This window comes from Amblyraja radiata, chromosome 6, assembly GCF_010909765.2.
Source record: "Amblyraja radiata isolate CabotCenter1 chromosome 6, sAmbRad1.1.pri, whole genome shotgun sequence".
NCBI classification, from domain to species: Eukaryota; Metazoa; Chordata; class Chondrichthyes; order Rajiformes; family Rajidae; genus Amblyraja; species Amblyraja radiata.
This window is the reverse complement of record NC_045961.1, coordinates 41739912-41753237: the sequence shown is the minus strand read 5'-3', so window position 1 is coordinate 41753237 and position 13326 is coordinate 41739912. Positions and strand designations below refer to the sequence as shown.

Genomic DNA, 13326 nt, shown 5'->3' with positions numbered 1-13326 from the left:
GTTGATGTACTCTTCCACCTAACTGTCAGCTATGGACTGATATATTGAAGCATTCTCTTCTAAAGCCCCAGTGGATTTCTCATTTCATTTCTATTCACTCCTAAACTTTCTATGTTACTCTATTACTGCCACTGGTTTCTCTGTCTGTCAGCTGCTCTCTGCCCATTATTCTTTCCTCACCAGAACTTTGTGCGTGAGGTTCAATCTTCACTCCCAACATAATTGTGCCTGACAAAGGTTTCATTCTCTTCCCTTCTGCAGCAGTGTCCATTCAATTTCCTGAAGGCTTGTTTTTTTTCCATTACTCCTCCTTAATCTTAGCTTAGTTTAGTTTACAGTGTGGAAACAGGCTCTTCGGCCCACTGAATCCGGGCCGACCAGTGATACCCGTGCACTAGTGCTATCCTACACACTAATGACAATCTTTACTGAAGCCAATTAACCTACAAACCTGTACGTCTTTGCAGTATGGGAGGAAACAGGAGCACCTGGAAAAGATCCACGCGGTCACGGGAAGAATGTGCAAACTGTACAGACACCACCCTTAGTCAGGATTGAACACAGGCCTCTGCCGCTGTAAGGCAGCAACTCTACCGCTGTGCCGCCGCTTATTAATGCTTTACATCAGACGTATGTTTTAATTCCTATTCCAAGTTCATTTTCCATTTTATCAAAATTCTATTCCAAATACTATTATAAATCCACCTTCGGGCATGTTCATTTCTTTGATTAGACAACTTTCAGAAAATCTCTTTCAATCCCTTTTAGGGTGGCACGGTGCAGCATCGGTAGAGTTGCTGGCTTACAGAACTGGAGACCTGTATTCGATCCTGACTCTGGATGCCGTTTGTATGGAATTTGTACGTTATCCCTGTGACCACATGAGTTTTCTCCAGGTTTCCTCCCACACTCCAAAGACATACAGGTTTGTAGATTAATTGGCTTTGGTAAAAATTTTAAAGAGTAAAATTCATAAAGTTTATGAAACTTTGCATAAAGCATTAAAGTTACATCTTTAGTAGGAGGGATGGAAGAACATTAGATGATGGGGACCCAATGTGGGGGAGCTGCTGTGGGGGGTGTGGTGGAGGCGGGAGTGAGGGGAGGCGGGGTGGGGGGTGGTTGGGGGTGGGTGGAAAACAAGAAGAGAAGCAAGTGTGCTTTGTAACTTTGTCAGTGCCACAGGTGGCTGCTATTTGTATACATTGTGTATGCAAGCAAAGAATTTTACTGTGCCTAGTCACATGTGACAATAAAGTATTCCTATTCCTATGTCTTCCTTTCTCTACTTAAGTTTTAGGATGGCTCTACACGTAATCTGTTTCTTTTTTGGTCTGGGTGCCAATTTATCCCTCCCCTAATGACAGTATTGGCTCCTGTTCAAACTTTGGTGTATTAAAGCTGAAATAATGAATGCCCTATTCAATCTTGGAAGTAAGGCTCAGTCACCTCCCCCTCACTGGGCAAGAGTCAGGAATTAAACTTCCATCAGAATATCTTTCTTGAAATACCTGATGTCAATTGTAGCATTCAGATTGCCTTTTCAGCACAGATTAAGAAACAAACTGTGGCCTATCCGCTCTTCAGTTCCGTTCCATGATATTTTACTGAATGTACCTTTAATCTAAATCACCATCTCTACAAACCTATTTTTGTTAAACTCAATGATTTCATCTGTGCTTTTTAAGAAAGTCTCGACTGCTCTAAGTATTTTGTTTACACACTAAGATAACTTCAAATCTCAATAGTAGATCACATAACCTAAAAGATCAAACATTTCCTCATTAGGGAGTAATATTAAAGGGATTAGTACAGTTATCAGGTCCATCCTTCTCCCATCTCCCATCAAGCAAAAGGTATAGAAGTGTGAAAACCCACACATCCAGATTCAGAGACAGCTTCTTCCCAGCTGTTAACAGGCAACTGAACCGTCCTACCAACAACTAGAGAGCGGTCCTGAGCTACTGTCTACCTCATTGGAGACCCTTGGACTATCTTTGATCGTACTTTACTGGAGTTAATCTTGCACTAAACGTTAATCATGTTATTTCTTTTATCATATGGTTGTACACTGTGGCTTGATTGTAATCATGTATTGTCTTTCTGCAGACTGGAGCAACAAAACACGCAACAAAAGCTTTTCACTCTACCTCCGTATGGTGACAGTCAACAAAACAAAATTCAAACTATATTCAAAGCTTGATCATGACTGTTGCATTTTGAACTTATAAAAACCATCAGTGGTATTCCCCAGGAAAGGCACAAAATGCTGGAGACATTCAGCGGGTCAGGCAACATCCCTGGAGAACAGAGAGAGGGAATGTTTCGGGTTGGGACCTTTCTTCAGACTGACTCAATTTATTTTATTTATTTCATAAGGATAACATTTCAAGCATTATCTACATGGTAACATAAACCAAATACACACTGCATAATGCCCAAAATAAAATGTTCATGTGTTGACTAAATTTTGCACTTAAGTGAAGTTCAACAGTGTGAGGTTGGTCATTGTGAGTTTGATTAGTGTCTTGGTCCATAAGGGGGAGAAAGGCAATAGTCTATACTTACAATACAATACAATACAATACCGTTTATTGTCATTTGAACCTCAAATGAAGTTCAAACAAAATTTGGTTTCTGCAGTCATACAAGAAGAAGAAACAATTAACAAGACACACAACCAACACAGTTCACACAAATATCCATCACAGTGAATCTCCTCCTCACTGTGATGGAAGGCAAAGTCTTGTCTCTCCCCTGCTCTCCATTCTTCTCCCGATGTCAAAGTCCCCGGCGGGCGATGGCAAGTCCCACGGCCGTTAAAGCATCACCGGGCGATGTAGGCCCCACTCTGGGTCTTGATGTTGGAGGCCCCGGCGGGCACTAGCAAGTCCCGCGGCCATTAAAGCAGCGCCGGGCGATGTAGGCCCCGCTCCGGGTCTTTTTCAACCCCGCAATTCGGGCGGGAGAAATTGCCATCGCGGGAGCTCCGAAAAGCGGTCTCCCACTAGGGACCCGCGAGCTCCCGATGTCACCGTCCACCGGGCCTGCGGCTGGAGCCTACGAAGCTCCGGAGTCGGGTCGCAGCCGCCACAGCTCTCCATGCTCCGAAGTCGGCTAGCTCCACGATGGTGAGTCTGCAGGCTCCAACGACAACAGAGACCTGACAGGGAAAGGGTCAGGTCCCCCATACAGGGAAGAGATTTCAAAGTCCCCCCACCCCCCACATACACACTGCTAAAAACAATATATAAATCACAACAAACTGTACACTCAGCGGGATAAAAATTAACTGTACACTCAGCGGGACAAGCTTCATTATTGTGACGCCAGCAATAAACAACGTGACAGCAGTGAAATTGTTTTTTAAATGAAAAGAAAACATAAACATATCAGGAAGTAATGGTTAAGTGATTTCAAACATAGTTTGTAAAAGCCCTGGATTGGAATAACACAGGAAGTTCATGATTGCATTTAGAAGTAATAGGAGAGAAATTTATTGTCATTGTTTTGGGCACCATATGACCAGTGTGCTCTCATCACATCTAATTAGAAACACTGAGTGCAGCACAGTGGCACAACGGTTGATGCTGTCTTATAGCCCTGGAGACGCAGGTTTGATCCTGACAACGAGTACTGTCTGTATGCAGTTTGTACGTGTCTACCGGTTTTTCTGTCGGTGGTCCATTTTCCTCCCACACTACAAAGACATACAGGTTGTAGATGAATTGGCTTCGGTAAAAATATAAATTGCCTGGAGTGTGTAGGACTATTGTTAAAGGCCTGTCCCACTTGCATGCGATTGCGTGCGTTTGGCGCAACCAGCGGAGTTCACGCGAAGTTCACGCTAAGTTCGCGCTAAGTACGTGCTAAGTTTGCACATGACGTAATTTACGTTATGCTTACCAATCAGCTGGGCAGGAGACGGGCTGACTGAATATGGGCGTCGCACGACGTCAGGCGGTGATGTCATCATGCGACGCCATGCCGTATGCCGTAGGCGTATGCCGTCAAGACGCTGAATACGCCGTCAAGAAGCTGCGTACGACCGCAATGCGCCTGCGTGCCGACTGGTCATTGGCGCGCGAAGATTTCGGTCACTGCAAGAATTTCGGAGCCCCACGCGATGTCGGGACAAGCCCCGCACAACTCTAAGTGGGACCAGCCCTGCGTGGCCATACGGTGCCCGTACGCCTCAAGCGACCACAAGGTCGCGTAATTTGCGAGCCAAGGTCGCGTAAGTGGGGCAGGCCCTTTAGTGTATGGGGTAATCACTGGTCAGCATGAACTCAGGCCTGTTTCCACGCTGTATCTCTAAAGTCTAAAGACTGTTACGGACCTGACCTGGAGTCTATGGTAATCTACGTCGGTTACCAGGGCTCTGGAAGTGACTGGATCTACCCCTCATCCTCCTGCACTCCAAGGATTAAAGCATGTGCCTGCTCAACATCTCCCAATAGCTCAGGCCCTCGAATCCTGGCAACATCCACATAAATCTTCTCTGCAACTTTTCCACCTTGACAACATCTTTCCCTTAAGATGTGACCAAAACTGAACACAATACTCTAAGTGTGGCCATCACCAATGTCTTATGCAGGTTGAATGATGATATTGGGATTAATCGTCGGTGAGCTGAGCACTGTAGTTCAAATTGGAGGTAGTTTAGTGTGAGCAAGGCAAATGGAAAATGGACAGGCAATGTTATGTCAAGTATTAACGATGCATAGGTTAAAGAGGGTCAGGTCGGGCTCCAGTTTAGTTTTTAGTTTAGTTTAGAGTTACAGTGCGGAAACAGGCTCTTCGGCCCACCGAGTCCATGCCGACCAGCAATCCCTGTACACTAACACTATCCTCCTACACACACTAGGGACAGATTTACAATTTTACCAAGCCAATTAACGTAGAACCATGTACATCTTTGGAGCGTGGGAGTACACTGGAGTTTCCAGAGATAACCCTCGCAGGTCACGGGGAAACGTACAACTCCGTACAGACAGAACCCATAGTCTGAAGAATGGTCTTGACCTGAAACGTCACCCATTCCTTCTCTCCAGAGATGCTGCCTGTCCCCCCGAGTTACTCCAGCTTTTTGTGTCTACCTTCGATTTAAACTAGCATCTGCAGTTCTTTCCTACAAAATTGAAGGCTTTAGCTGAGGAATTATTTTGTATCAGAGAGGGGCTTCACTCAGGTGGGAGTGTGGAAACATAGCAAAGGGTGCAAGGGGGGGGGGGGGGGGGAGGAGATGGAAAGTGTAGAGGTTAAATGATTGAAAGATGTCGTTTTACAATCCAAGAACATTCTAAACATGAGGTAATCTGTTATCATCAGATTTGATCTGAAGGCTGAAGTATTCAGGCCATGATGTCCTTCATGCCCATGGGTGGTGGAAGCCAACCACAACTCCTGCAGCGTCTGGCAGCTTTAATTGTCCACTTTGAGAGTTGTAACCTCCGGAACGGAGCTGCCGAGGCATGTAGATGGAGCGGCACCCCACTTTGTGGAGTTGGAGGATAGGGTCTCTCGGTACAATCCTTCTCCCCTCCATTTTCGGCCTGCACTAGTAAGAGGAACATGCCTTTGGATTTTCTCCTCTTGCTCTTGGTCATGCTGCAGGCCTGACATGAAAACAAGCACTGCAAAAAAAAATTCCATCACTTCCAAACAAAAAATATTGACGGCCCAGAGCATAAATCACAGCTTCGATGTTCAGCTTGTGGAGCATCATGAGTTCCCCCCTAATTCAGTCTCAACAAATCTGTAAGAATTTATGATCTCTTTAAATATTGCAGGTGAGCAGATGCTTCTTGCTGTTCAGACTGAGCTTCCTAATTGGCAGGGAAAGCATCAAGTTTACATTGCACAGCGCTGCAAGAGGATTGACATCAGCATTGTGTTCTCTGTTTCCTTTACTTTAGACTTTAGACTTGAGAGATACAGCATGGAAACAGGCCATTCGATCCACTGAGCCCGCGATGACCAGCGATCACCCCGTACACTCGTACCATTCTACACAAGAGGGACGATATACGGTTCACGGAAGCCAATTAATCTACAAACCTGTACATCTTTGCTGTGTGGGAGGAAACTGGAGCACATAGAGAAAACCCACGCAACCATAGGAAGAACGTGCAAACTCCGTACTGGCAGCACCCATAGTCACGATCGACCCCTGGTGTCTGGTGCTGCAAGTCAGCAACTCTACCGCCGCACCACTGTGCTGCCCATCCATAATAGAAGAACTACTCATTTCAACTTTACCGAGTTGTGTGAGGCATGCTGCATTTTTGTGACTATGATATACATAGAACAGTACAGCACAGGCCTTTCAGCCAACAATGTCTGTGCCGAACATGATGCCAAGACCAACTCTTATCTGCCTGTACATAACCTATATCCCTCCATTCACTACATATGTAGGTGCCTATCCAAATTTCTCCTAAATGTCACTGACATATTTGTCTCTACCACCATCACCAGCAGCATGTTCCAGGTACTCATCGCTGTCTGTGTAAGAAACGTGCTCAGCACATTTCCTTTAAACTTTGCCCTTTAACCTTAAAGTCGTGCCCGCTTGTATTTGATATTTCCATCCTTGGAAAAATGATGAATCAATGCCTATTATAGCTTTATATATTTCTATCAGGTCTCCCCTCAACCTCCTGCATTCCAGTGAAAATAATCCAAGTCTGTCCAACCTCTCCCTGTAGATAATATCCTCTAATCCAGGCATCATTCTGGTAAACCTCCTCTGCACCCTCTCCAAAGCCTCCATATCCTTCCTGTAGATAGACACAACATTCTGGAGTAACTCACCGGGTCAGGCTGTGTCTTTGGAGAAAAGAAGGGTTTCGACACAAAATCTCACCTATTACTTTTCTCCAGAGATGCCACCTGACCCATTGAGATACTCTATCATTTTGTGTCCAACTTCAGTGTAAATCAGCATCTGCAGTTCCTTCCTGTGCATCTTTCCTGTAATGGGGTGGCCTGAACTGCATGCAATACTCCAAAATGCAGCCTAATCAAAATGCTTTAAAGCTGCTTCATGACTTCCTGTCTCTTAAGGGCCTGTCCCACTTGGGCGTCATTTGCCCGTCACGCAGGTGGCGCACTAAGATTTTGTGAATCCCAAAATCCTGGGGCGCCGCGCGCGACCGCGCATCACTGCCTACGTCACCACGTCTCACCACGCGCCACGCGCGCGTAATGCATGCCATGCGCATGTTACGACGCGGACGTGATGCGTAAATAATTTTGCGTTGTGCGTCGTGACATGTAAATGATGTCGCATAAATGACGTGCGAATAACGCCCAAGTGGGAGAGACCCTTTACACTCAATGCCCTGACCAATGAAGGTAAGCATACCATATGCCTTCCAAACAACAAAATGCAGGCATACCATTTGCAAATGAATGTTGAGCACACATGGAGGCTTGCTGCATCTTTAAAAAAACAGCACGACACACGCCGGTTTCTAGGTCAATATTTTCCATCAGGGGCTTGTAACCAAGTCTAAAGCATGAGCCTTGGATTTATGCAGAGGCCAAATACATTCACTGCAGTTGAAACAATTCAAGCCAGCATGCTGTGTCCCTCACCTTACCAAGGGGCAAGACTATAGAAATATGGTCAGCAATTTTCAAAGTTAAAGCATTAAGGCCTTGGGACTAAAGAAAGCAATTGAAGCTGGTATTAGTGGAATCTAGCTGTCACAGGCTGGGTCCACAAATGGGGGGCGTCTGGGAAAGAGGGGGGGAGGGAGTGGTTGGAGAATGGGAGGAAGAGGAGGAGAAGGGGATGTGAGGGGAGGGGGTGAAGGGGTAGGAGAGTGGAGCAGGGAGAAGGGAAGAAGGGGGGAGAGAGGAGTGGAGAAGGGTGGGGGGGAGTGGAGAACGAGGGATGGGGCGGGAAGAGGGTAGAGGGGAGAGGGGAGTACAGTCTACACTCACTGAATCCATCCCTGTGAAAAGTAAGAGATGGAAGCGGACCTATACATCTGTAAATAAAACTGGACTCAGACATCTTTTTATTTGCACAATTGATTTTATTGTATTAATTATAATATATTAATGTTTAAAATCCATGCATTGAAGGAAGACTATTTTACAACCCATCTGTGGACCATAACCCCAACCCTAACCCTAACCCTAACCGGGCATCACTCCCAGGCAATCAAATCAACACATAAAACATTTTCTAAAAAAAGGGTTTCTTTACTGCAAAAACTAACAATATTTTATTTGCAGTTTTTGCATGCTCCTTTATAACATTTTACATAACATTTTACAACAATACAACTTGATTATTAAAACAAAAACAACTTCAATTCTTGATTTAAAAAAAATCTATACAACAATGAACCCAATTCCACCCACTCATTGGTCTTGACTCAACCAAAATTATTCCTGAAATATTGGTCATAAATTTGGTGCAAAAATGCTACAAAATAAGGCTCAGAATGCACCAGAGAGCATCTAAACCCCGGCTGCGAGGGACTTCACACTTGTGATGTGCTCTGCGCGCACATTATTTCTCATAACATTTTTGTAATACTGTTATGCCACACCCCTTTCTGAAAAGTTTTGTATGGGCCTGCAATTTTGTTAAAGCATGAATTTCAAAAGATGAATAATCTTTACTTACATAATTTTTCTTCAGGTCTGTGTTTATATGGTCCACACCTGGGAAAGAAGGTGAGAATAAATGAAACCGTTACAAACCATAAAGAGACACCAGAGCAAGCCGTGAAAGTTTCTAAAGATCCCCAAGACCTGATGGTCTGCATCCCAGGGTACTTAAGGAAGTGGCTCTAGAAATTGTGGACGCATTGGCAATCATTTTCCAATGTTCTATAGATTCAGGATCAGTTCCTGTGGATTGGAGGGTAGCTAATGTTATCCCACTGTTTAAGAAAAGAGAAAACAGTGAATTATAGACCAGTTAGCTTGACATCGGTGTTGGGGAAGATGCTGGTCAATCATAGAAGATGAAATAACGGCACGTTTAGATAGCAGTAGCAGGATCGGTCCGAGTCAGCATGGATTTACGAAGGGGAAATCATGCTTGATAGGTTGTGGGCCGAGCAACGAAAATGTGTCTAGAATTTAACTTTCGTGACCCATGTCTGGGAACTACTTGACATTTTACACAAATTTAGATAAAATATAATTGAGAAGGAAATCATAACTCGTCAGTGCCAAAAGTTGCACATTAATTAATTAAGCTAATTAGAAAATGAGATCGAAAAAGTAAGCGCCCATCTAGTGTTCAATGCTCATATTACTCCATCGGAGCCAAATTCCGTGCTGCTGTCTCTTTAAACCATATATTAATATACTATGTATATGTATATATATGATGGGAATATGATTGTAATTATATATAATTATATTATATAAAAATAATATAATGAATATAATTTTGAGTGTGTATTTTGAATGAGACTGCCCTGGTGGTCCGGCTCCTGAATCAGCCTAATTAATGGGTGATGGCTGTTCCTGTGGGTTCCCCTGTTTACTGATCCCCACTGACTGCCAGTGGGCAGAGTGGGGGTCACGGCCGTAGTGGAACTGGGGCAGTGCCAGGCTGGGGGAAGCGTAAGGCATCTTCCAAGAGAGGAAAATGCCTAACCCTAACCCTCACTCACTCCCCTTCCAGAGCTGCCCACGGCTGGAGCTGGAGCCACTTTGGGACCGGCTGCAGGCTCCGTAAGTGTGGCTGCTCAGTGCATCCACCTCAGCCAGCATGCCCTTCTGGATCATCATGCTGATCATGGTGGGGAGCAGCACTGCCCTGCACGCCTTCAGCACCACCATAGCGTCGGCTCCGTCAGTCCGCCCGCTCGCTCGCTCGCTGCCACACGGGCCTACCGACTGACCCTTCACAGTATCTAGGAGCCAGCCCGACCAACACCTCAAAGCATCCGCCGGCAGTCGGACAACCCGACCGATCCTTCGCAGCATCCACCGGCCCACTGACAGCCCGACCGACTGACTGACTGACCGACTGATCGACTGACCGACTGACTGACCGATTGACTGACGGACTGACCCTAATCCTAATCCTAACCCTAGCTCTACATTTTTATTTATCATTTTTATTTAACAGTTCACATCATAACTTCACTAAGATAAATCAGTTGTAAAACAAAATTATCAGCAAGGTTAGCATTACCTTTATTCCTTTGAAACCTCGATATTGTTTGGATCTAATTAGGAGGCAGCCATGATGCCAGAGTGCTCGCTGCCTAGCTACCATGAAGCAAAGCGCGTGATTGGTCAATTAGCGTCTGATGCAATGCCAAACGTGCATTGATTGGACAATTACTGCTCGGAAAATTGGAGGTTTGTCTCATATTTTAAATATCTGTGCAGGTTTTGGTCTTGATGAGTTTCAGGTATCATTTCTATAATATATTTACACAATATGTTAAAAATTCAAGTAGTTACGTGATTTGGGTCACAAACTTAAACGAAAAAGCACCCCGGCCCACAGCCTATGACTAATCTTCTGGAATTTTTTGAGGATGTAACTAGGAAAATGGACAAGGGAGAGCCAGTGGATGTAGTGTGCCTGGACTTTCAGAAAGCATTTGATAAGGTCCCACATAGGAGATTAGTGGGCAAAATTTGGGCACATGATATTGGGGGTGGAATGCTGACATGGATAGAAAATTGGTTGGCAGACGGGAAACAAAGAGTAGGGATTAACGGGTCCCTTTCAGAATGGCAGGCAGTGACTAGTGGAGTACCACAAGGCTCGGTGCTGGGACCGCAGCTATTTACAATATATATCAATGATTTAGATGAAGGGATTCAAAGCAACATTAGCAAATTTGCAGATGACACAAAGCTGGGTGGCAGTGATAACTGTGAAGAGGATGCTATGAGAATGCAGGGTGACTTGGGCAGGTTGGGTGAGTGCGCAGATGCATGGCAGATGCAGTTTAATGTGGATAAATGTGAGGTTATCCAATTTGGTAGCAAAAATAGGAAGACAGATTATTATCTAAATTGTGTCAAGTTGGGGAGAGCGGAAGTACAGCACGATCTGGGGGTCCTTGTGCATCAGTCAATGAAACTTATCGTGCAGGTACAGCAGGCAGTGAAGAAAGCGAATGGCATATTGGCCTTCATAACAAGAGGCGTTGAGTATAGGAGCAAAGAGGTCCTTCTACAGTTGTACAGGGCTCTAGTGAGGCCACACCTGGAGTATTGTGTGCAGTTTTTGTCTCCAAATTTGAGGAAGAACATTCTCGCTATTGAGGGAGTGCAGCGTAGGTTCACAAGGTTAATTTCCGGGATGGCAGAACTGTCATATGCTGAGAGAATGGAGCGGTTGGGCTTGTATACTCTGGAATTTAGAAGGATGAGAGGATATCTTATTGAAACATATAAGATTATTAAAGGTTTGGACACACTAGAGGCAGGAAACATGTTCCCGATGTTGGGGAAGTCCAGAACCAGGGGCCACAGTTTAAGAATAAGGGGTAAGCCATTTTGAACAGAGATGAGGAAACACTTTTTTACACATTGAGTTGCGAGTCTGTGGAATTCTCTGACTCAGAGGGCGGTGGAGGCCGGCTCTCTGGATAATTTCAAGAGAGAACTAGATAGGGCTCCTAAAGATAGTGGAGTCAGGGGGTATGGGGAGAAGGCAGGAATGGGGTACTGATTGCGGATGATCAGGCATGATCACATTGAATGGCGGTGCTGGCTCGAAGGGCCGAATGGCCTACTCCTGCACTTATTGTCTAATGTCTATGAGTCGTGAAAACTCGAGAGAGTCTATTGTCATAGACACTGGATAAAATAATGGCAACAATTAGATTCTTAATTGCTGCAGGTTTACAGGCACGTTAGATGCAGCAACAACAAAAATTATTAGCTTGAAAGGGCGCAGAGAACATTAACGAGGATGTTGCCAGGACTCGAGGGCCTGAGCAATAGGGTGAGGTTGAGCCGGCTAGGACTTTATTCCTTGAACCCCAGGAGGATGTGGGTGATCTTATCGATGTGTATGGTGATTGGGGGGGGGGGGGAATCAATTTAGTAGTTTAGAGATACAGTGCGGAAACAAGCCCTTCGGCCCACCGAGTCCACGCCGACCACCAATCCCCACACACATGCACTATTCTATTCACTAGGGTCAATTTAGAATTTTACTGAAGCCAATTAACTTGTATGTCTTTGGAGTGTGGGAGGAAACCGGAGCAATCAGAGAAAAACCCACGCGGTCACAGTGAGAATGTACAAACTGTACAATCAGGATCGAACCTGTGTCTCTAGCACTGTAAGTCAGCGACTCCACCGCTACACCACCGTGCCGCCCTCTGCATGGAGAGGAGCACTGACTTGTTAGCAATCTGAAAATTGCACCGTTAGCCATGCAAAACAGGACATACCTTTCTGTGTTACTGATTCCGCTGCTAAAACAAAGCCGTGCTGTTCTCAGCAGGAGGCTAAGTTTTATTTAGACTGCAATGCTCTAAGATTGTGTTTCATAAAGGCTGCTTGGCGAGATGGGATACTGTCAATGCAATGGTTGTATGCTTTGCATATGAAAATAAAGCAATAAAAAATCAATTTACTGATAAATATTAGTAAATATTTGTTCCCAAAAGAAATGGCAATCCTTTGGACAATCCATTGAAATATTCACACATTTTTAAAGACAAAACCAGCTTGACTGAGAGTAAAGAATACAATTAATACTATGCTTATTAACTGGAACACAATTATAATTCTTGGTTCCTTTTTTCTCTGGTAGAATTTGTCCACCACTGTAATGTACTGTCCTGTAAGAAATATCTAGCCAGTGTGAATTTAGAGTTTACTTTAGATTTTAGAGATACAGCCCGGAAACACAGAGTTCATGCTGACATGCGATCCCCATACACTAGCACTATCTTGCACATGATGGACAAACCTGAACATCTTTGGAGAATTATTTGAGATACTGTGGTATCATTTGATGAGTATTATTTGAGAATGTATTCTACATCTGTAAGAGTATTGTATACCTATAAATTATGCTGGAATGAATGATATTGCACAACTTTGGGATATTGTTCTAATTACTATTTAGGACATTTATTTCACCAAATATTATATTGTATTGTCTACATTACATATTTGAAAAAGGAAATGTATACATCCAAAGCAACACAACTAATTCATCATTCCAAAGGAAATATTCTTGTCCAAAATTCCATTCAAAATTAAATTGTTCTTTATTTGCATACTCTTGTGTTCTTACTCCTGAAATGTACAGATATATTTGGATCATTCATTTATTCTTTCCATATCGAATAAGATGTCCTT

The 13326-nt window shown here is 44.2% G+C and overlaps 1 protein-coding gene across 1 annotated transcript in view; it reads right to left on the bottom strand.

Annotated features, from left to right (window-relative positions):
• Positions 1–13326, bottom strand: part of LOC116974287 (PC3-like endoprotease variant B) — a 699630-nt gene that overhangs the window by 310612 nt on the left and 375692 nt on the right. Inside the window, exon 6 of the mRNA XM_033022605.1 lies at positions 8648–8685. Within this exon, the coding sequence (XP_032878496.1) occupies positions 8648–8685 (38 nt within the window). The remainder of the gene's footprint in view (positions 1–8647; positions 8686–13326) is intronic.